This window comes from Triticum aestivum, chromosome 1D (assembly GCF_018294505.1).
Source record: "Triticum aestivum cultivar Chinese Spring chromosome 1D, IWGSC CS RefSeq v2.1, whole genome shotgun sequence".
Taxonomy (NCBI): domain Eukaryota; kingdom Viridiplantae; phylum Streptophyta; class Magnoliopsida; order Poales; family Poaceae; genus Triticum; species Triticum aestivum.
Genome location: NC_057796.1, coordinates 485818667 through 485838863, shown reverse-complemented (window position 1 = coordinate 485838863; position 20197 = coordinate 485818667). Strand labels below are relative to the sequence as shown.

At 47.6% G+C, this 20197-nt stretch overlaps 2 protein-coding genes and 1 long non-coding RNA gene across 3 annotated transcripts; 2 read left to right on the top strand and 1 right to left on the bottom strand.

Moving 5' to 3' along the window:
• Positions 1 to 1373: 1373 nt before the first annotated feature.
• On the top strand, positions 1374 to 6405 carry LOC123183298 (mitochondrial adenine nucleotide transporter ADNT1). Its single transcript, XM_044596074.1, has 8 exons — positions 1374 to 1714; positions 3298 to 3346; positions 3879 to 4042; positions 4263 to 4300; positions 5113 to 5225; positions 5354 to 5467; positions 5563 to 5901; positions 5988 to 6405. Exons 1-8 carry the CDS (start codon positions 1548 to 1550, stop codon positions 6066 to 6068), a joined length of 1065 nt encoding a protein of 354 aa, XP_044452009.1. The 5' UTR covers positions 1374 to 1547; the 3' UTR covers positions 6069 to 6405.
• A 211-nt stretch (positions 6406 to 6616) lies between these two features.
• Positions 6617 to 9101, bottom strand: LOC123183297 (mitogen-activated protein kinase kinase kinase 7). Its single transcript, XM_044596073.1, has 2 exons — positions 6988 to 9101; positions 6617 to 6909 (listed from the first exon to the last, which is right to left on the bottom strand). Exons 1-2 carry the CDS (start codon positions 9041 to 9043, stop codon positions 6731 to 6733), a joined length of 2235 nt encoding a protein of 744 aa, XP_044452008.1. The 5' UTR covers positions 9044 to 9101; the 3' UTR covers positions 6617 to 6730.
• Positions 9102 to 11086: 1985 nt separating this feature from the next.
• Positions 11087 to 17491, top strand: LOC123178147 (uncharacterized). Its single transcript, XR_006489356.1, has 3 exons — positions 11087 to 13144; positions 14492 to 14657; positions 16976 to 17491. It is a non-coding gene; the product is annotated as an uncharacterized lncRNA (long non-coding RNA).
• Positions 17492 to 20197: the final 2706 nt, after the last annotated feature.

Here is a 20197-nt window from a genome sequence, read left to right as displayed (position 1 = left end):
GCGCGCTCTAGCCCGATTTTCGCCCGCGCGCGCGAACCTTTCCTGCGCGCTGGAGCGCCAAAATCAGGGCGACGACATGGCCGCTGGCATGATCTACAGCGCCCGCGGTCATGAAATGGGTCGGCGCGTTGGGCGCACTGCCGACCCAAATGAAAAACTGGGCGGACGACGGGCGGGCGGCCGACCCAAACGGACAAAAAGCGGACAAATGCGCCGTCCGTTTGGGTCGGCCCGTTGGAGTTGCTCTAATACTTTCTCTGTTTTTATTTACTTCGCGTATTAGTTTTGGTCAAAGTCAAGCTTTGTAAACTTTAACAAAGTTTAAAGAGAAAAATATTAACATATACACTAACAAATCAAAATAATTAGATTCATTATTAAATGTTCTTTCACATCATATAAATTTGTTATATGATAAATGTTTATTATTATTTTCTCTAAACTTGGTCAAATTTTGCAAAGTTTGACTTTAGTCAAATATAATATGCAAACTAAATAAAAATGGAGGGAGTAAACACCAAATAATTTCTTTTAAAGCGTTTAGGGCATGCACAATGCATAGCCTCAAGGTAATGCCTCGTATGCCATGTAGGATCGGATATGACGTAAAGTAGGTTCGGATAGGGAAGCGGGATCCTCTCCAGGAGGCGGGTGCTTGAAAAGAAAAATTGTGGTCCGGTGACAAAAACTGAAAAGGTTGAAGTGAAAAATAGAGATGCATGTGTACTAGAGTCTTTATTTTTTATTTCTTAATGAGGCCCACTAATGATAGCTTGCATTGGGGAGAAAAAATAAATATAGGTGCCTTAAATTACCTTTTGTCATGGGGCATATGTATCCATATGCCACCATTGTACCCTTATAGGGCCAGTTTTTTTGGATGGTGTCTTTAGAGGGCCACCAGATGGACATGCGCGATGGGATCGGAGCCCAGCAGCAGCAGGCCGCGGGAAAAAGCAGCCGCAGCAGCTCCCCCCCTCCCTCCCCATCGCGACGGATCTAGGTTTCCGTTAACCCGCTCTCTCTCTCTCTCTCTCTCACTTTTCCCCTCTGTCTCGCCAATACACTATTCCATCTCAGTGACCGACAGCTGGGCCCCAGTCGCTGATCCCGAGGCCGACGCTTTCGGGGGATAAGCATGGACGGCGAGGATCACCCCGCCCGCCACCTCCCACAAACCAGCGAGCCACGCAGAAACGCAGCACGCACACGCGAGATTGACGGTTACCTCCATGCCATGCGGGACCGGAGGCCCTGTCGGTCCCACTCGCAGTGGGAGATGAGCTGGTGGTGAGTGGGGTGCACGTAACAGCAGCGGCGCTAATAGCGCAACGAGACGCCGGGAATGGGTTAATAGAGGGAGGGAGCCAGCCAGCCACCAGCGCCTCTCCCCACCGCACGCCCACGCACGCGCCCCCTCCCTCCTCGCGCCGCCGCCGCCGCAAAAACCCCGGGCAGGCATCTTCCTCCGAGGCGCGGCGAGGGGAGGTCGTCGCCGCCGCGCGCGATCCGGGAGGGCGAGAGGGGAGGCGGGCGCGGGAGAGGAGATGGCATCGGAGGACGTGGTGGGGAAGAGCAGGGGCGACACGGCCGTCAACACCATCGTCAACCTGGCCGAGGAGGCCAAGCTCGCGCGCGAGGGCGTCAAGGGGCCCGGCCACCAGGTCCTCACCGTCTGCAAGTCCCTCTTCGCCGGCGGCGTCGCCGGGGGCCTGTGAGTCCCCCCTTCCTCCTCCTTCCCCTCTCTCCCCTTCCTCGATTCGCTCCCCTCCACGAGGTCTCTCGCAACGGGATGCAACTCCCAGATTCGGCGCAATTTCGTGGCGATTTCTGTAATTAGATTGGCGTTTGGCCCGTGTCGGAATCGCGTGTTCCCCCGGGGCAATTGAGGTTTCTAAGTGGACGCGATTGGTCTCGTGGTATGCGCGTGATTCGCCTGGCATGCGAGTCGATGCATGTAGTTAGGTGGGGGCGAGGGCGATCTGCGATGCTGGGATTCGGAACGCTTAAACCCTTGCCGCGCGCCGCTCAGATCTCGGTTGGTAGAGTTGTTGGTCTCGATTAGTTTCGCATCTGATTGATTAATTTCGTCTATGATCTATACCATTTCCCTGTGCACACATGACCGCTTCGTGATCTCTAGTACGTCAGGCAGAATCTGCTGTCGAGCATTTTGACTAATGCTAATTGTTTTGTTTGGATCAGTTTGCTGACGCTTAAACCCTAGCGATAGACCTTGAGTCTGAGGTGAAAAACATTGGATGGGGTTATATTAGAATTTCTCCCCATCCTGTTACCGTCAATTCAATGTCAAATTTGTATGCTGTTGTTTTTCATTGTTATTAAGTTGCTATCTCTAATATTCTGCACAATGAGTTCCTTTAATTGGAGCTACTTTGGGGCTGGACATTTTATATCCAAGATTAGTGTATCAAGTTGCTAAACCCCCCAAATAAGTCGATCCACCAGGCTTTATGATCTGTGGATCTTAATTACTGGCGCATTCTTTATTTGAGGTGTCAATTATTGGTGCATTCTTTATTGGCGCCTTCTTCAGTATGTGGTTCTTCATGATGTCATGAAATCCCATTATCTAAAGCTGAGCATCTAAGTGCCTACTTGATGTAGTACTATATATTTGGTTGGTACAGGAATATGGCTAGTTGATCTTGTCTTCCTTGGTTGGGACTCTAGCTATCAACGTTGTTATAGTTGCTGGAGTCAAAGCTGGCTTTGCCTTTTGCTTTGCTTTTTAGCCACTTGGAAACATTGCGTTCTTGAGAACAAGTTGCTAAACTACACCCACTCCAACACACACAGAAGTATCGATTAACCACAGGCTTTAAGAATCTGGATTGAATGTTAATTACTGGTGCATTCTTAATTCGATGTGTTAATCAGTGGTGCACTTGCAAGCATGTGATTCTCCATGATGTCATGATTGTAAAGCCAAGCCCCTGATTGCCTATCTGTGGTTACATGATGTGATGTTATAGTATATTTGTTGGGTACAAGACTATGGCAGGTTGATCTTTTCTTCCTTAGTTAGTACTCTAGCTAGAAAATGTTGTTATAATTCGCTGAAGTCAAAGCTTGAATTCCTCTTCTTCTGTTGTGCTGGCCATTAAGAACATTGCAAACATACTCGAAACACACATGAAAGGTTACAAGCTATTTACGTGATTATGTTATGCATAATTGTTTTATCTTTTAAAAAATACTTACCGATTACTGCGTGTCAATGATATGGTAGGTGTGTATGCTTATGAGTTTTGTTTATTTTGTTGTTTTGCACAGATCGAGGACTGCTGTTGCTCCGCTTGAGCGATTGAAGATCCTGCTTCAGGTGTAGATCATCATTTTGCTTTTATCTTGTGGCATGTTGTTGTTCATGTTGGTTGAATGATAAATTGATGGAATTGTCTTTGCCTAAGTTGTTCTGTTTACCATGTACTAAGACATCAGATGACTAAATTAATAGCAATATTATATTCTTTGATTATTTCAAAAGTTTCTTCTATTAATGATATCAGCTAACATTGATGTGAATGTGATGCAATGTACATATCCACCATATCAGTGTGTTAGATATGGTCTGTCTATTATAATTCAAGCCATGTTTTGTCTTATAGCTAGTTATTAACATTTGTTGCAGTCATGGAACCATTTCTAATTTGTGGTGGCCACTCAAACTAAACTTCTTTGAGTGCACATTAATTGCTCACGTTTTCAGTTCTGAGACATCATGAGAAAATAATGCTAATAATATTCCGTTCACCCTTGTTACCGGATCCCAATACTTTTGTTACTAAAATTGAAAAGGAAATGTTTTGTTAAATTCACTGTGTGGACCTTTTCTTATATCACCTTCCTTGCAGGTTCAAAATCCTCACAGTATCAAGTACAATGGTACCGTTCAAGGGCTTAAGTATATATGGAGAACAGAAGGCCTTCGTGGACTGTTTAAGGGCAATGGAACTAACTGTGCAAGGATTGTCCCAAATTCTGCTGTGAAATTCTTCAGCTATGAGCAAGCATCAAGGTGGGTTTTTGGTTGCAATTACTCTTGCCTTACATAACCACTTGCGTTCCACCACCTAGTTATTTGTAGTTTGCAATTTGCAGAACTTATCTCTGTTGCACGATGAGACAGTTTTGACCTGAAATTGGTTAGGAGCATTTCTTATTACCATGTATTGACATGTTCTTGTTTCATGCAAGCTCTATTTGATATGTTATTTCCTTCTGTACCATTCTTACAGGGGTATTTTGTATCTGTACCGGCAACAGACTGGGGATGGTATGCCGTTTTCCCTTGTCCTTACTGCATAAATTAGTTTTCCTGAGTTTGGCATCTTCGTCTCTTTAGAAGTGAAAACATACCTCATGTTACAATTGCAGCTGTACACATGATTCTAGTGTTTGGTCATGTCTACAATCGCAGCTGTACTTGCTCTGCCATTTTGTGGAAATAATTAAAAGAGAAATTTAATTGGTGTACTCAGATTCTCCACCTCATGGCATTGGCGGCCTGTCTATCATTAACTAGAAGTCATGAAATTGTTTAGGTTCTTATTATTTAATCTAATTTGACAGGCACTTCATTGAATCTGAATCCAACCACTATATTGTATTCGTTGCTTTAAAATAATAATTATTGCGATGCAAGAAATGGAAGTATCATTTCTGCATGAACTGTGTGTCCTAGTAGTGTTTATTTTATCATAACATTTGTTTCTTGACCTATATGGCATTTACTCCTTAGTCACATGTTGCTTTAATCCAACTCCGGTCACTGCTCGAGGCCTAAGCATTATAAAGGTTGCTGCTCACCAAATTGAACGTGAAATTGTATTTTTATTAATTTATAATCCATAGGTTAATGTGGAATAAAGAAGTCCCCGAGTTGAATACCCTTCTGTTAGTGGTTACATATAGTTCAAGATCTCTGTCATACATATCAGACTGATTTTGCTCAACTACTTAAAGAATTCATGTTTGACTGTCTTTTCATACATTTTTGTTTTAGGAATTGTTGTCTCACATATAGATATAAATTGCTGGAAGTCCTGTGGATTTAACACTTGGTCACATGTTAATTATTGTGAACAGAGAATGCTCAGCTTAGTCCAATCTTGCGCCTTGGAGCTGGAGCCACAGCTGGTATCATAGCCATGTCTGCTACTTATCCCATGGATATGGTCAGGGGTAGGATTACTGTTCAGGTACCGTCTAGATTTCATTGCTTTCTGTCATCATGATACTGTGAACATCAATAGTTTAATACAAGTTATTACATGCTTAAATTTCATTCCATATGCTATTTGAATGGACAATAATATCACTTCTGCAGACAGAGAAATCTCCCTACCAGTACCGTGGTATGTTTCATGCATTGGGCACAGTGTACCGTGAAGAAGGCTTCCGTGCTTTATACAGAGGCTGGCTTCCATCAGTGATTGGAGTTGTAGGTTCCTCTTACCTAGTACTGTAATCTATTTGTGTGATGCGTCTTGCTGATGGGCACTTACCTCTCAATGCTTTGTTTTCTTCTTCTTGCAGGTCCCTTATGTTGGCCTTAACTTTGCTGTGTACGAGTCTCTGAAGGACTGGCTCCTCCAGTCAAATGCATTTGATCTTGCAAAGGACAATGAGCTGCACGTAGTAACAAGGCTTGGATGCGGAGCTGTGGCTGGAACCATCGGCCAGACTGTGGCATACCCTCTTGATGTTGTCAGGAGAAGGATGCAGATGGTTGGCTGGAGTCACGCTGCTTCTATTGTTACTGGAGAGGGCAAAGAGGCACTCCAGTACAATGGTATGATTGATGCATTCAGGAAAACTGTTCGCCACGAAGGGTTTGGTGCTCTGTACAAGGGTCTTGTGCCCAACTCGGTGAAGGTAATGCTTCTAATGAGCAATAAGCTTCCCGGATATCTCAATATTGTTCTTCTCTAATTCACTGCCCCTGTATTTTGGCTCTTCAGGTGGTGCCTTCCATCGCCATTGCGTTTGTCACGTACGAGGCCGTGAAGGATGTTCTAGGAGTAGAGATGAGGATAGACTGAAGAATCGGACCTAGCGCTGTCCGTGTTATCAACTTCTATTTTTGTAGGTGTCGAGTTCCCTTTTTTTGTTAGGCAGGGCGAGTAGAAGGACAATAGGACCCGAGGCTCCATTCAGCATAAGGCCCTCTCAGCCCTTGTCGATATATCCTACTACTGGCTCCGGAACCCTAATTGCTCTCGATTCGGAAAGTAATAAGTTGGCTGTAAAGCATTAAAGCATTTGCCTGACTCATAAAGTCTTATTCAGTGAGGAACCTTGTATTGAGATTGATTGAAACATAAGCTGCATGCTGTGTGCTGCTAATAGTTGATTTTCATGATTCTCTTCTTTTCTTCACTCTTTGTTGCACGTCTCATTTCTATCCCTTTTGTGACTGGCATGTCTCATTTGTTGAGTGTTGCTGCTTATATGTGTCTGAATAAAACTCTTTGACATCAATGCTGCTATCTGAACATGCATTTGCATTTCCTAGTCTATTTATTTGCAATTGATGACCCATTGTTTCCATCTACTACGTGTATCAGTAGTTTCCATATGACGAGCAATTAGAGTTTCTGATGCACGTACCGAATTTATGTAAAATCTGCTTCTGAATTTATGTAAAATCTTCTTCTGTCTAAGATGCGTTTTCTACTGAGTATCATCAAAAAATATTGCGTTTCTAGCCTAGTTCTGAGTCTGAAGCGTGACCCCCGGCCACGCGCCGCCGGGACTGTGGGATCACGGCGGCCTGCAGCTGCCCGTCGGACATTATCCTCGGTGTCCGTCGTAGGGCTCCGACCTGCTGAGGCGGCGCCACCTGCCGGACCACCCCCATTGACCTCGACTTCTGCGGCGACCCTGCATAGAGACGCACGCACGCCATTATCATCATGCTCAACGGCGAGCTCCAAGAAGGACGCAGCTACAGACACTTGCCTGCTTTGGCGGCGGCGACCCTGCCGGCCGGCTTGCGCGGCGACGACGCCGACGGCGCCAACCTGCTGCTGCCGGTGCTCTTGGAGGACGGCGACCGCGACCACGCCTTGGCGCGCGGGCTCGACGTCGGGGCCGCTTCCACGACCTCCGGCACCGTCGCGCCGCTGTGCACGCCCTCGTCGCCGCACAGCGAGTTGGCCTCGCTGCCGGAGTCGGAGCCCCTGCCGATGTGCAGCATCGCCGCCTTGCCCCTCTCCCTCTCCACCACCCTGTACGCGTACATTTCGAACGGCACGTCGGCCACGCGCGGCGCCGCGTCCGCCTGCTTCTGCCACGCCGGGAGCTTCCTCAGCAGCAGCGCCTCGATGTCCAGGTAGTCCACCGGCGGTGTTGGCATCGCCGTTGGCGGCTGCGCTGGCGTCGACGCGTCGCCCTGGCCGCCGTGCTGCTCCGGGTTCATGACCAGGAACCGCTTCACGTAGCGGAGGACGCGGCAGATGGAGCTGAACGGCGGCCGCTGCGCCGGGTCGCCGTGCCAGCAGCGCCTGGTGAGGCCGGTCAGGTACTTGGGCGCCTGGAACGGGAAGAGCGGCCTCTCGCCGGCGCGGATGTTCTTGCTCATGTTGTCCCCCTGCAGGTGGTTGTCCTCGAACGGGATCTTGCCGGTCAGCAGCTCGAAGCTGATCATGCCGAAGCTGTACACGTCGGCCTTCTCCGTGCGCCTCGCCGCCGCCTGCCCGGGCTCGTCGTTCTCCAGCACCTCCGGCGCGTACCAGATGCAGGGGTTGACGCTGCCATTGCCACTCGCATTGGCGTTTGCGTTTGCGCCGGCGGCGGCGGCGTGCGACGCCTTCCGGCCGGGGCTGGTCACGGCCGCTGCGGCGGGGTCACCGGCGAACCCGGCGACCTTGACGACCAGGTACGCGTCGGCGGCGCCGCCCCGCGTCTTGACGAGCACGTTGGACGGGTTGAGCTCGCCGTGGTAGATCTTCTTGGAGTGGAGGTGCTCCATGCCGCGCGCGATCTGCAGCATGGCGTCGACGACGACGACGAGTGGGAGCTGCGCGCGCGGCCGCTTGGCGCTGCCGCTCGCCTCCTTGAAGAAGCTCCCGAGGTCCTTGCTCATGATCTGGTCCATGACGAGGTACGCCTCCCGCTTCTCCTCGTCGTGGAAGCAGTACCGGCAGTGCGCCACGTTCGGGTGCGCCACCGACGTCAGCAGCGCGGCCTCCGCGCCGACCGCGGCGTCGTCGGCGTCCACCCCGACGTAGTGCTTCACGGCGAAGGCCTCCCCCATCCACTGCACCTCCTTCAGGCTGCCCCCGAGGCGCCGTCGCATGTGGAAGTCGCCGAGGAGGAGCGCGGACGCCGGGTGCGGCTCCCCGCGCGGCGCGGCCAGGAGGTCGGCGATCCGGTGCTCCTGCCGCGATAAGGGCTTGGATCTCATCTCGTCGAGCAGCTGCGAGAGGAGCCACCTGTCCTCCGCCCACGCCGTGTCCATCCGGGCGGCGAGCTCCTGCGTGGCCAGGTACGCCCTGCCCACCCTGCTTCGCCGGAACAGCGCCGGATCGAGGAGGTCCTTGTCGTAGTCCCGGGCGAAGAGCACCCGCCGCCGCGCGAGCTCGTCGGGGTTGAGCGCCGCGGTGGCCTCGGCGACGACCTCGACGGACTCCAGCACGACGGAGACGCACCAGAGGAGGCCGTGGAGGTGCAGCTGGACGCACTCGACCCCGTGCGTGAGCGCGGCCGCCCGCGCCCACCAGCTGCCGCCGCCGCCGCCGTGCAGGTCCCCGAAGCAGAGGCGGATGTAGTGCTCGGCGTCGCGGACGGCGCGGCAGAGCTCGCGCAGCGGGGACTCGAGGGGCTTCCACCTGCCGGCGAGGCGGTCGTCGAAGCGGAGGCAGGCGCGCACCTCGGCGGCGACGGCGTCGAAGGCCAGCTCGCAGGCGTCGGCGAGGAGGCGGCACTGGCGCGGGTTGACGCGGAGCTCGTGGTGGAAGGCCATGAGGGCGGCGATGCCGCCGAGGGCCTCGCCCACCTGCCGGAGCTGCTCCATGGACGGATCCTTAATTTGGGGCCTCGCCCGCTCGCTCGCTCGGCTCGTATGAACGAGAAGAAAGATGGGTGGTGGACGGATACGAATGCAGCCATGCATGCATGCATTCGTTGTTTTTTCTTCTCTCCCGCACGGTGGGAAAAAAAATCGTATTACACAAGCTTGCTTACTTTTTCTTTAAGTACTGCCTCAGAGGATATAAGGATATATAAGAGCGTTTAAATTACTAAAACAGTGAGTGATCTAAACACTCTTATATTTCATTACAGAGGAAGTATATAGAAGGTCTTTGCTATTTTATTCATTTAGCTGCATGTATGTTGTCTGGAATTTTATTTTGTGTCAGTCCGTGCTGTGTGTTAATGATCTTGCTTTACGACTCATCTGTTATTCTTTTTCAGTCTTGGCAGTCGATATTATATTAGTCAAATCTTACATGAGATCCGTGCAAAAGGAAAAAAAATCAATTATTTGTCTTTTTTTCTTACATGTTATGTTACTCGATTGATATTTGGTTCAGTCCTAGTAGACCGGGACCTAGCTACATTCTTTTTTTTGGGGTTTGTTCTCTGTCTTTGCTGTGTTAAATATACTGACCACATATTTTGTCAGTCAATTCCTTAGTGGACCGAAGCCCATTACCAGGTGTGACCAAGCCTTCCCCTTCCTACTTTCTTTCTGTGTGTGTGGGTATTTTTGGGAAATTTTTATTTTTTTCTCCTAAAAGGTTAATATCCATGCCGCTAATTGATTCCAGGTGTGACCAATTCTGAACTATGTATGACAGGGTTTGTTTTTATATAATTTTCTGACAATATATCTCATAGTATGGCATACATTTCTATCAAGGAAACCATACTAATATGAATCCGATCATGTTGTGTGGCCAGCCGACATCTGGTGCAAGGCCTCGCGGCGAGCTGGAAAGGGAATTTGACAAGAAGAAAGAAGAGTTGTTTGATTTGCTCACAGAGGTGAAAATGGCAGAACTTTACCGCCAGTTGTCCTGGAAAGACATCCAAATTCATTGCCTGATCACTCAACTTGCTGCTCAAGTGGAGCCTAGGCCTCATGACCCCATTTGGTATAATCTCAAACATATGCATAACTATGCTCTATTTCCCCTGAGGGCTCACGCTCACGCGCTTACACGCTCCCACACTCGCGCAACCACGGCGACTCCACGCCTCCCGCTCGCCATTGCCCCCACCGCAGATCTAGCCGCTCCGACCTCGCGGCATGCCTCCACGGCGGCGAGGCCTGAGGACGGCGGCCGAGGCCGCTCCCCCTCCCCCTCCCCCTTCCCCCTCTCGATTCCCTCCCCACATCCACGAAGCCTTCGCGGAGATGGTGAGGTTGATTTCACCGGTTCCGAAGGGGGTACTCATGGCGACTGGGGCTCAGGGGTGGGTGGAGCGTGCGACCAGGATTCGCGACGCCGCTGCGGCGTGGATTCGGCATGTTCAGGAGTGGAAGGTGGCAGATCAGGCGGTGGCGGCGGCGAGGGATCTGGACACACGAGCCGCGGCGGCCAGGTATGCAGAGGTTTGCCAGACGAGAGCAGAGGGAGAGCAGAGGATCCTGGCGAAGCAGATCTACGACGAGGCCACGGCGGAGGAGAGGATGAGGATGCTTGCCTTTCCTCACTCCTCGTCGGCCGCGTTCGTGATGTGGGCGAGGGCGGAGGCAAAGTCAGAGGATCCCCGGAGGGCGCTGCGATGGGAGTGCTTGCTGGGAGTGATAGCATCAGGTGCGCCGCTGCAAATCTCATCCTGGCCACCGGCGTCCAGTCGGGATTGAGCTCGGCTGCCCATACGGTGCGTTCCACGCCGCCAGGATCTGCAAGTCAGGGGAAAAGGGCCTCGCCGGCCAGTAGGCGGGTCTCGCCGCCGCCGTTGGTGATGACCTCGCCGAGTAGAATAGTCAACGGCAAAGCTAGGAGGGCTCTTCTGCTTGGGAGAGGTGAAATCGGACGGGGCGAGAAGGGGCCACGTGGCGCAGTGGTGACCGCCGATGCTAGTGGGGTGACGAAGCAGGCGCATAATGATAATACGCCTTCCAGTGGAAATTCTCGAGAGGCCAATAAATCCCCCCATGCTAGGGTTCGCCGCCAGAGGGCCTCTAACCGAAACCTGGTCTGGATCAGGAAGGAGTTGGTAGAGAAGGGCGAGTTCTCTGCCGATGACTGCCACCCTATAGGGAGATCAGATCGGCTACCACCACCAAAGCAATTCAGTTTTTTGAGAGATCTGTGGTCTAGGCAGACTGGGCGAATTGCGTTTGCGGAGGTTGTTAAGAAGATGGCTGGCGGAGGAGGTCGAGAAAATTCAAGGGGAGGAGGAAAATATGCGGCAGGAAGGGGGAGGAATGAGTTGGGGAGACCTACAGCTCCAACGACCGTCCCCACTGTTCCTCCAGCTAGGCCCCGTGCGCAAAATTCAGGCCCCCCTGTGAATATCTTCTCCAGACCACCGATTGCGCCGCTGATGCCTGGACCGAATATGGTTCCTCCCGGCCACATGTTCCCTGGTTACCATGGAGGGGGCTGGGGCAACCACTACAATCAGATGCCGCAGTGGCCACAACAGATGCAGTTTTCGTACCAGTATATCCCACCGCCTGTTGGTCCTCCAATCAATTACCAACAGCAGCCTGCGAGGAGCAGCAGTGGGCAGATTGGGGGAGCATGCAGCCTGTGTAGTTGGGGCAACCTGGAACTAGTAAGTCCAAGAAGAAGCAGAAGGCTAAGACTCTGAAAAATCAAGAAGCTGGCGCTGGGATAAATCAAACTTCTGACACTGTTGATGAGGCAGGTAGCTATCAGGTGGATTCTAAGTTCATTGGGGCTATCTGCTACAACTGTGGGGTACTAGGTCACTTTGTTGGTATGTGCCCTGTTCCTAAAGTTTGCTTCATGTGTAAAACTCCTGGACATCACATGGATGTCTGACCTGCTTGGTACAAGACCTACCCTGCTGCTCAGTATTGGGGGAGTGCCAATACAGGGCTGGGTTTCTTTCATGTGGAAACAGGGGAAACAAATGACAATGATTGGTTGAATATTGGTAATGTGGGGTTGGTTATAGTTGAAGAGGGAGCTATCACTGCTGAGGAGCTGGGGCGATGTTTTTCAGATATGTGGAAGACTAACTGGCCTTGGCAGATAAGGCCATTCAACAAAAGTAAGTTCCTTGTGAGATTTCCTCCAAACAAAAGGATTGCAAAATTGGTGGAGTATGACTCAATCAACCTGAAGAAGAAAGGGGTTACAATTTCCTTTGAAGACTGGCTAGGAGATCTACCATCATATGATTCATTAACAGAGACCTGGGTGGTGATTGAGGGACTGCCTCCTAAATAGTTTAGCTGGAACACCTTTGTGCAAATAGCCACCATTCTGGGGATTCTGGTTAATGTGGACTGGCACCTAATTTTCAGAAGCTTCTATGAAAAAGTGAGAATTCAGGTGGCTGTCAGATATCCCAAGAAAATTCCTACTGATAGAGTAGTTGAAATAAACCATGAACTGTATTTACTGAAGTTTACTATGGAGGAGGAAGCAGTGGCTGGACAAAGTACTGATGACCCATCTGATCCAAAGAAGGGAGATAAAGGGACTGATCAGGGAGAATAGGATGAATTTGAAAATGATGATCTCCTAGGGGAAGATATGGATACTAGTCATGATAATAATGTCAGCAAGACAAATCATACCCCCCATGCCTTCTGCTACTCCCAGACACAAGTCAAAGAGCAATACTGTATGCGCTGATGAGGTAAAATCAAGCCTAGAGAAAACAGTGTTTGCTAAACTACAAGAGGCTCCTATAGCCAAGAGTTATGTGGAAATAGTGAAGAAGAAACCTGTGGAGAACATTGGTGTCCATCTCTTGCCTCAGTTTGAAGCTGTTGAAGGGAGAAGTGATACTAATGGACAAAAATCTGATGCTGCTACAAAGGATAAAAAAGGAAAATGGGGCCCTGTAGTAGCTACCAGAATGAGTGATAGGGTGAAGAGAGATTGCAAACCTGCCCTGCAAAAAGCTCAAGAACTAAAGAGAATGAGGGATTTGGAAATACCCAAATACAAGCAGGATAAAGGTATGGCTAACTCTTTTGCTTGCTTAGATAATGAGCATTTAATTAATATTGCAAATAGATCTGGAATAAATCTGGGAAATACATCTTCTGCCTCTCACAATGTAGCTATCATTAAAGAGGTGGAGAGAGAGAGGTTAGGTATTTTCCATGAAAAAATCCAGATATGTTTCTCCCTCCGGATATTGATATCACTGGAGAGGAGTTTAATATGTATCCACCAAGAGGTGAGAGTAGATCAGGGGATTCCCCTGGTGCACAAATAGAAGTGGACCAGGACCTTGACAACTCTTGGACTGAGGTGGTTAGTAGTAAGAAAAGTAGAAGTAGGAGGAAAGTTGAATTTAATATTAAATGATAGTCATCTTTTGGAATGTCATAGGCTTAAATAGCCCTGGAAAAATTCTAAGAGTGCAAGAGTTGATTAGGACTTAATGCCCTGATATTATTTGTTTTTTCTGAAACTAAGAAAGAAACTTTCGCTACCTTACAATTGGAAGCCATTAACAATAGATGTGGTTTCCTATGGAAGTGGCTCCCTGCGGATAACACAGCAGGGGGGCTCTTGATAGGAGTGAAAGAAGACTTGTTTGATATTAGCTTCTGTAATATTCATACTTTTTGTATCTCCATGTCCTTGAAGAATAAGCAAGATCAAAAAGAATGGAGGCTGCTGTCTGTGTATGGGTCTACTTATGATGCTCTTAAGCTGGATTTTATTAATGAATTGCATAATATCCTAGCTGGTTGGGATGGTCCTACTATTATAGGTGGGGACTTCAATCTCATTAGAGAAGCTGGGGATAAAAGTACTGGCCAGATTAACCATCATTGGGCTGATATGTTCAATGATTGGGTGAAAAAATTTGGCCTGATTGAACTTAAGAATTCTGGCAGAAAATATACATGGGGTAATAACCAAGACAACATGATCATGGCTACCATTGACAGAGTTTTTATGTCTGTTGGATGGGATGCTATGTTTCCTGCTACCCAACTTAAAGCTTTGCCTAGAGTGGGCAGTGATCACACCCCCATGGTGGTTGACACTAAAGTTATTCCTGTTCCTAAGAGTAAAATGTTTAGATTTGAAAAGTGGTGTTTAGAAGTGAAGGGTTTCAGAGATATGGTCTGCAAAGCCTGGAATACTAAATGTAACACCAGCCATTGATGTTTGGCAATTTAAAATTAGAGTTACCAGGAAAGCTATTAAAGGCTGGATGCTTAATTATGAGGCTGCCCAGAATAGACAGAAGCAAGCCTTGGTGGCTGAATACAATTGTTTAGATATTTCTACAGAAACTAACCCTCTTTGTCCTAGTTCTAAACAAAGGATAAAATGTATTTCAGGTGAACTAAATGAAATCTAGAGGAGGGAAGAGATTAAATCCAGACAGAGATATTCTAGAAGGAGAGCAGAACACACAGTATTTTCAAGCGGTGGCTAATCAAAAAAGAAGAAAGAAGCAGATACTAATGCTGGAAAGTGAAGATGGAATGGTCACAGACACTCCAGGTATTTTGAAAACTGCTGTAGATTTTTACTGCAAGCTTTTTGGTTTCTAGGATAAACTAGATATTAATCTAAGTGATGATTTCTGGGACCATAGTAGCAAAGTTACAGATGCTCATAATGCTAGGCTAGATGCTCCTTTCTCTGAAAAAGAAATTAAGGAAGCTGTTTTTGGCTCTTATGCTGAAGGTGCTCCGGGTCCTGATGATTTTCCTTTTTTGTTTTATCAACAATTCTGGGAGGTCATTAAGGAGGATCTTTTCTCTTTATTTAGAGACTGGGAGAAGGGGGAATTGGATCTTTACATATTGAATTTCTCCCTCCTCACTCCAGTTCCTAAAGAAAATGAGGCTGTGAGGTTAGAAAAATTCAGACCTCTAGCCATGACTAACTGTAGCTTCAATTTTTTTTCTAAATGCACTAGTGACAGATTTGGTCCTATGTGTAATGATATTATTGCCCAGAACCAAACTGCTTTTATTAAAGGCAGGTTTATTGCGGAGAGCATAGTAGCTGCTCATGAAATTATTCATTCGGCTGCTAAGAATAATAAACCAGGCTTTGTGTTTAAGCTAGACTATGAGAAAGCTTATGACAAAATTAATAGAGAATTTTTGATTGAGGTTATGCACAATAGGGGCTTTAGCTCTAAGTGGATAAACAAGATCAAGTCTCTATTTAATAAAGGTTCTGTTGGGGTCAGGATAAATGACACCAACAGTGATTATTTTCTGGTTGGTAAAGGGGTTAGGCAGGGTGATCCAACCTGCCCTTTATTGTTTAATATAGTTGCAGATGTCTTTACTAGAATACTAGTTAAGGCAGGTGATAATAATTATATTTCTGGTATTTTTTCTCCTAATACACCTGCTGGAGTGATCAGCATGCAATATGCTGATGACACACTGTTGTTTCTGGATAATAATCTAGAGAATGCTAAGCACCTCAAGTGGTTTTTGTCGTGCTTTGAGCAGATGTCGGGGATGAGGACTAATTTTCATAAATGTGATTTGGTCCCTATTAACATAGACCATGATGAGGCTGTTAAACTTGCCCAGTGTTTTGGCTGTAAAATTGGGGCCTTCCCTATTAAATATTTAGGATCCCCCTACACCACTCCAAAATTAGAAGAGAGGACCTACAGCCTGTGATTGATAAGATCATTAAGAGAGGAGCTGGGTGGAGAGGGAGATTGCTTTCTTATGGCAAGAGGCTTATACTAGTGCAAGCCTGTTTAGCCAGTATCCCCTCTTATTTAATGGGGATTATTAAATTCCCTAAATGGGCTTTAAATATGATTAACTCCCAACTATCCCATTGCTTTTGGGATAACTATGAGGGACACCACAAGTATCACTTGGCTGCTTGGGGAGCTGTTGCTCTTAGGAGGGAGTATGGGGGCTTGGGCATAACCAACCTAGCTGATTTTAATCTTTGTATGCTAGCCTCCTGGGTCAAAAGATATGCCTTGGGGGATGGTAAGATTTGGAAACAAATTGTTGATGATAAGTATGATACTCATAATCCCAATATTTTTAGTTGTACCACGGATGGGGCTTCCCCATTCTGGAAGAATGTTATTTGGGTTGCTAAAGCAGCCAATATTGGGTACCCCTGGAAAGTGGGTAATGGTGAATCTATTAGATTCTGGGAAGATAAATGGTGTGGTCAAAGTAGTCTGGCCACTCAGTTCTGGGATCTTACAATATCGCCAAGGAGCATAATGTGACTGTTGCAAGTGTGTTGATGGAACTAACCTGAAGATTAATTTCAGGAGATGTTTCTCTCAGGACATGATGCAGTCCTGGAATGCTTTGTTTGAATGCATTAAAAATGTTCGTCTGTTGAGTGATGCTGATACTTTAGTGTGGAATTATGAGGCTAATGGTATTTACTCAGTTAGTTCTTTATATAAGATAGTTAATTTTAGAGGGGCTATCCCTGGGAAAGGACCCAAAGTGTGGGAAGTTAAAATTCCACCTAGGGTTCAGATTTTTATTTGGCTTGCTTTTAATAATAAGCTGCTTACTAGAGACAATCTCAGTAAGAGACAACATGTGGATGATCTATCCTGTCTGTTTTGTGCAGAGCATGAAACGGGGAGACATCTGTTTTTTGAGTGTGTGGTTGCGAAGGAGATCTGGAGAGATATTAATGATTTAGCAGATATGGCTAATATTACTAATATTGCTTCCATGCTAGAGTGGTGGCATAGCAACTCGAATACTTCTCTTAAGATTTACCAGGCTGCAGCTATGTGGGCCTTGTGGAAACTTCGCAATGACATGTATTTTGGTCGCGCTATGTGGTCTAATATGCAGGGTGTGTGGAGAAAGATGGCAGCTATGCTATCTGCATGGGAGATCCTATACTCAGGGCTTGTCAATGACAGAGTGCGTTGGCTGGTTGCAAGGCTGGAACAAAAGATAAGAGAGCCTCCTCTGCTCATGTGGCCGGACCCTGGGTAGGACAAAGATGTTGCAATGTGATGATCACTACGCCTGGTGGGGAAGATGAACGCGGTGAACTTTCTCTTCCACCCCTGGAGGCCTGCACTGCATGGCCAGTGAGCCTGAAGGAGATGATGTAACACCTCAAATGGTGCGATAAATTTGTGTAATTTTAGGCGTATCAACTTGCCAGGCCGTGAGTGTGCGGCTTTTGGGTTCTTTCTGCTGTTTTAGTTCTGCTTTAGAGGAGTGGTGTAGAAGGGTAGCCTCTTTTAGTGCTGCCTAGTTGAGACTTGAGGATGGTGTAAAACTGAATTTGGTCTGGTTTCATTGATCAATGCAATGGAGCCGGGGCTCTCGAGCCCTTTTCCTCTAAAAAATGCTCTATTTCCCCCTTTTTCTTGTCTTAGAGCTTTTTTGGTTGTTATCACCCTTGCAGGCGTAGGTTTCGAGGAACAAGAAGACTCAATGATTTTACCAGTATATACACCACTCTGGGATTTTTTGGTCTGCTCTCCTACTACGTGGTATCTGACATGAAAGAAGATGGCGCTAAAGGCAAGAACTATGAAGCGAATATCGTCTCTGACCCAAACAATGATATGAACTAGCTTTATATTAGAAGTCTAGAAAATCTCCTGAGCGTTGTAGTTATTAGGGACTTACTGGGGGATATTTATTGGGAAGCTCTTGAAGATGCTCTAAATGAATCCACGTGTGCTCGATGGAGAAGATCCTTCGATTGGAACAACAACAACAAAACAACAACAACAACAACAACAAAGCCAAGTACCAAACAAGTTGAGGTAGGCTAGAGGTGAAACCTATAAGATCTCGCGACCAACAAGATCCTTCGATTGGAAGCCATGCTTTTTTTTCTTTGAAAAGGAACAAATCTATTATAATATGGTACTCCGGTCGATCCATATTGCTTGTCTTAGATTTGTCTAGATACAGATGTACCTAGACATGTTAGACACATCCGTATCTAGACAAATTTAAAACAAGTAATATGGATCGGAGGGAGTACAAAGCATCTCAAACATAACAAAATTTACATTGAGATTCCAAGATCACCGAACAACCACTACTGCCGCCAGAATGAGCTGGGAAGTCTTCATAAATGTGCCCCTAAGGACTAGCGCCCTGGAGCCTTGTATAGATCTGGACCAAATCTCGCTACACAACGAGAAACCCTAACCTCACCGCCCTAAGGAGACGTTAGGAATCTATGTCAGAGCTCCGTGGACTATGTCCAGACAGACGAACTCAAGGAGGATCGGAGCCCAAAAGACAAACTCGAAGAAGAAGCGCTACCATCCACCCGAACGCCGGATTTGTGAGGACTAAAAAACCCTAACCTAAACTACTAACCAGAGCAAAGTCATCGCGATTCCCCACCCCGCCACCGTTTGCCGAAGCGACATGCAGAGGGAAGGTGAATCCATGGCCTCACCAGTGAAGCCCGGAGGGGAGAGTTTGGGGAGGAAAATAAGAGGAACTCTTTTGAGCCTGATTTGATAGCCACGCTGATCCGACAATTATAGAAATAACACAATGTTGGGGAACACAGTAATTTCAAAAAAATTCCTACGCACACGCAAGATTCATCTAGGTGATGCATAACAACGAGAGGGGAGAGTGTTGTCCATGTACCCTTGTAGACCGAAAGCGGAAGTGTTTAGTAACGCGGTTGATGTAGTCGAACGTCTTCGCGATCCAACCGATCCAAGTACCGAATGCACGGCACCTCCGCGATCTGCACACGTTCAGCTCGGTGACGTCCCTCGTACTCTTGATCCAGCTGAGGCCGAGGGAGAGTTCCGTCAGCATGATGGCGTGGTGACGGTGTTGATGAAGTTACCGACGCAGGGCTTCGCCTAAGCACTACAACGATATGACCGAGGTGGAAATCTGTGGAGGGGGGCACCACACACGGCTAAGACAACTGTCAACTTGTGTGTTCTAGGGTGCCCCCCTCACCACGTATATAAAGGAGGGAGGGGGAGGCCGGCCGGCCCTCATAGGCGCGCCAAGGGGGGAGGAATCCTCCTCCTAGTAGGAGTAGGACTCCCCCCTTTCCTAGTCCTACTAGGAGAAGAAGGAAGGAGGGGAAGAGAGAAGGAAGGAGGGGGCGCCACCCCTCCCCATAGTCCAACTCAGACTAGGCCCATGGGGGGCGCGCGGCCAGCCCTTGGCAGCCCCTCTCTCTCCCCTAGGCCCAATAAGGCCCATTACTTGTCCGGTGGTTCCGATAACCCTTCCAGCACTCTGATATATATCCGGTGACCCCCGGAACTCATCTGGTGTCCGAATATAGTCATCCAATATATCAATCTTTATGTCTCGACCATTTCGAGACTCCTTGTCATGTTCGTGATCACATCCGGGACTCCAACAACCTTCGGTACATCAAAAAATATAAACTCATAATATCGATCGTCATCGAACGTTAAGCGTGCGGACCCTACGGGTTCGAGAACTATGTAGACATGACCGAGACTCACTTCTGGTCAATAACCAATAGCGGAACCTGGATGCTCATATTGGTTCCTACATATTCTACGAAGATCTCTTATCGGTCAAACCGCATAACAACATACGTTGTTCCCTTTGTCATCGGTATGTTACTTGCCCGAGATTCGATCGTCGGTATCTCAATACCTAGTTCAATCTCATTACCGGTAAGTCTTTTAATCATTTCATAATGCATCATCCTGTAACTAACTCATTAGTCACATTGCTTGCAAGTCTTATAGTGATGTGCATTACCGAGAGGGCCCAGAGATACCTCTCCGACAATCGGAGTGACAAATCCTATTCTCGATCTATGCCAATTCAACAAACACCATCGGAGACACCTGTAGAGCATCTTTATAATCACCCAGTTACGTTGTGACGTTTGATAGCACACTAAGTGTTCCTCCGGTATTCGGGAGTTGCATAATCTCATAGTCATAGAAACATGTATAAGTTATGAAGAAAGCAATAGCAAAAAACTAAACGAACATCATGCTAAGCTAACGGATGGGTCAAGTCAATCACATCATTCTCTAATGATGTGATCCCGTTCATCAAATGACAACTCTTGTC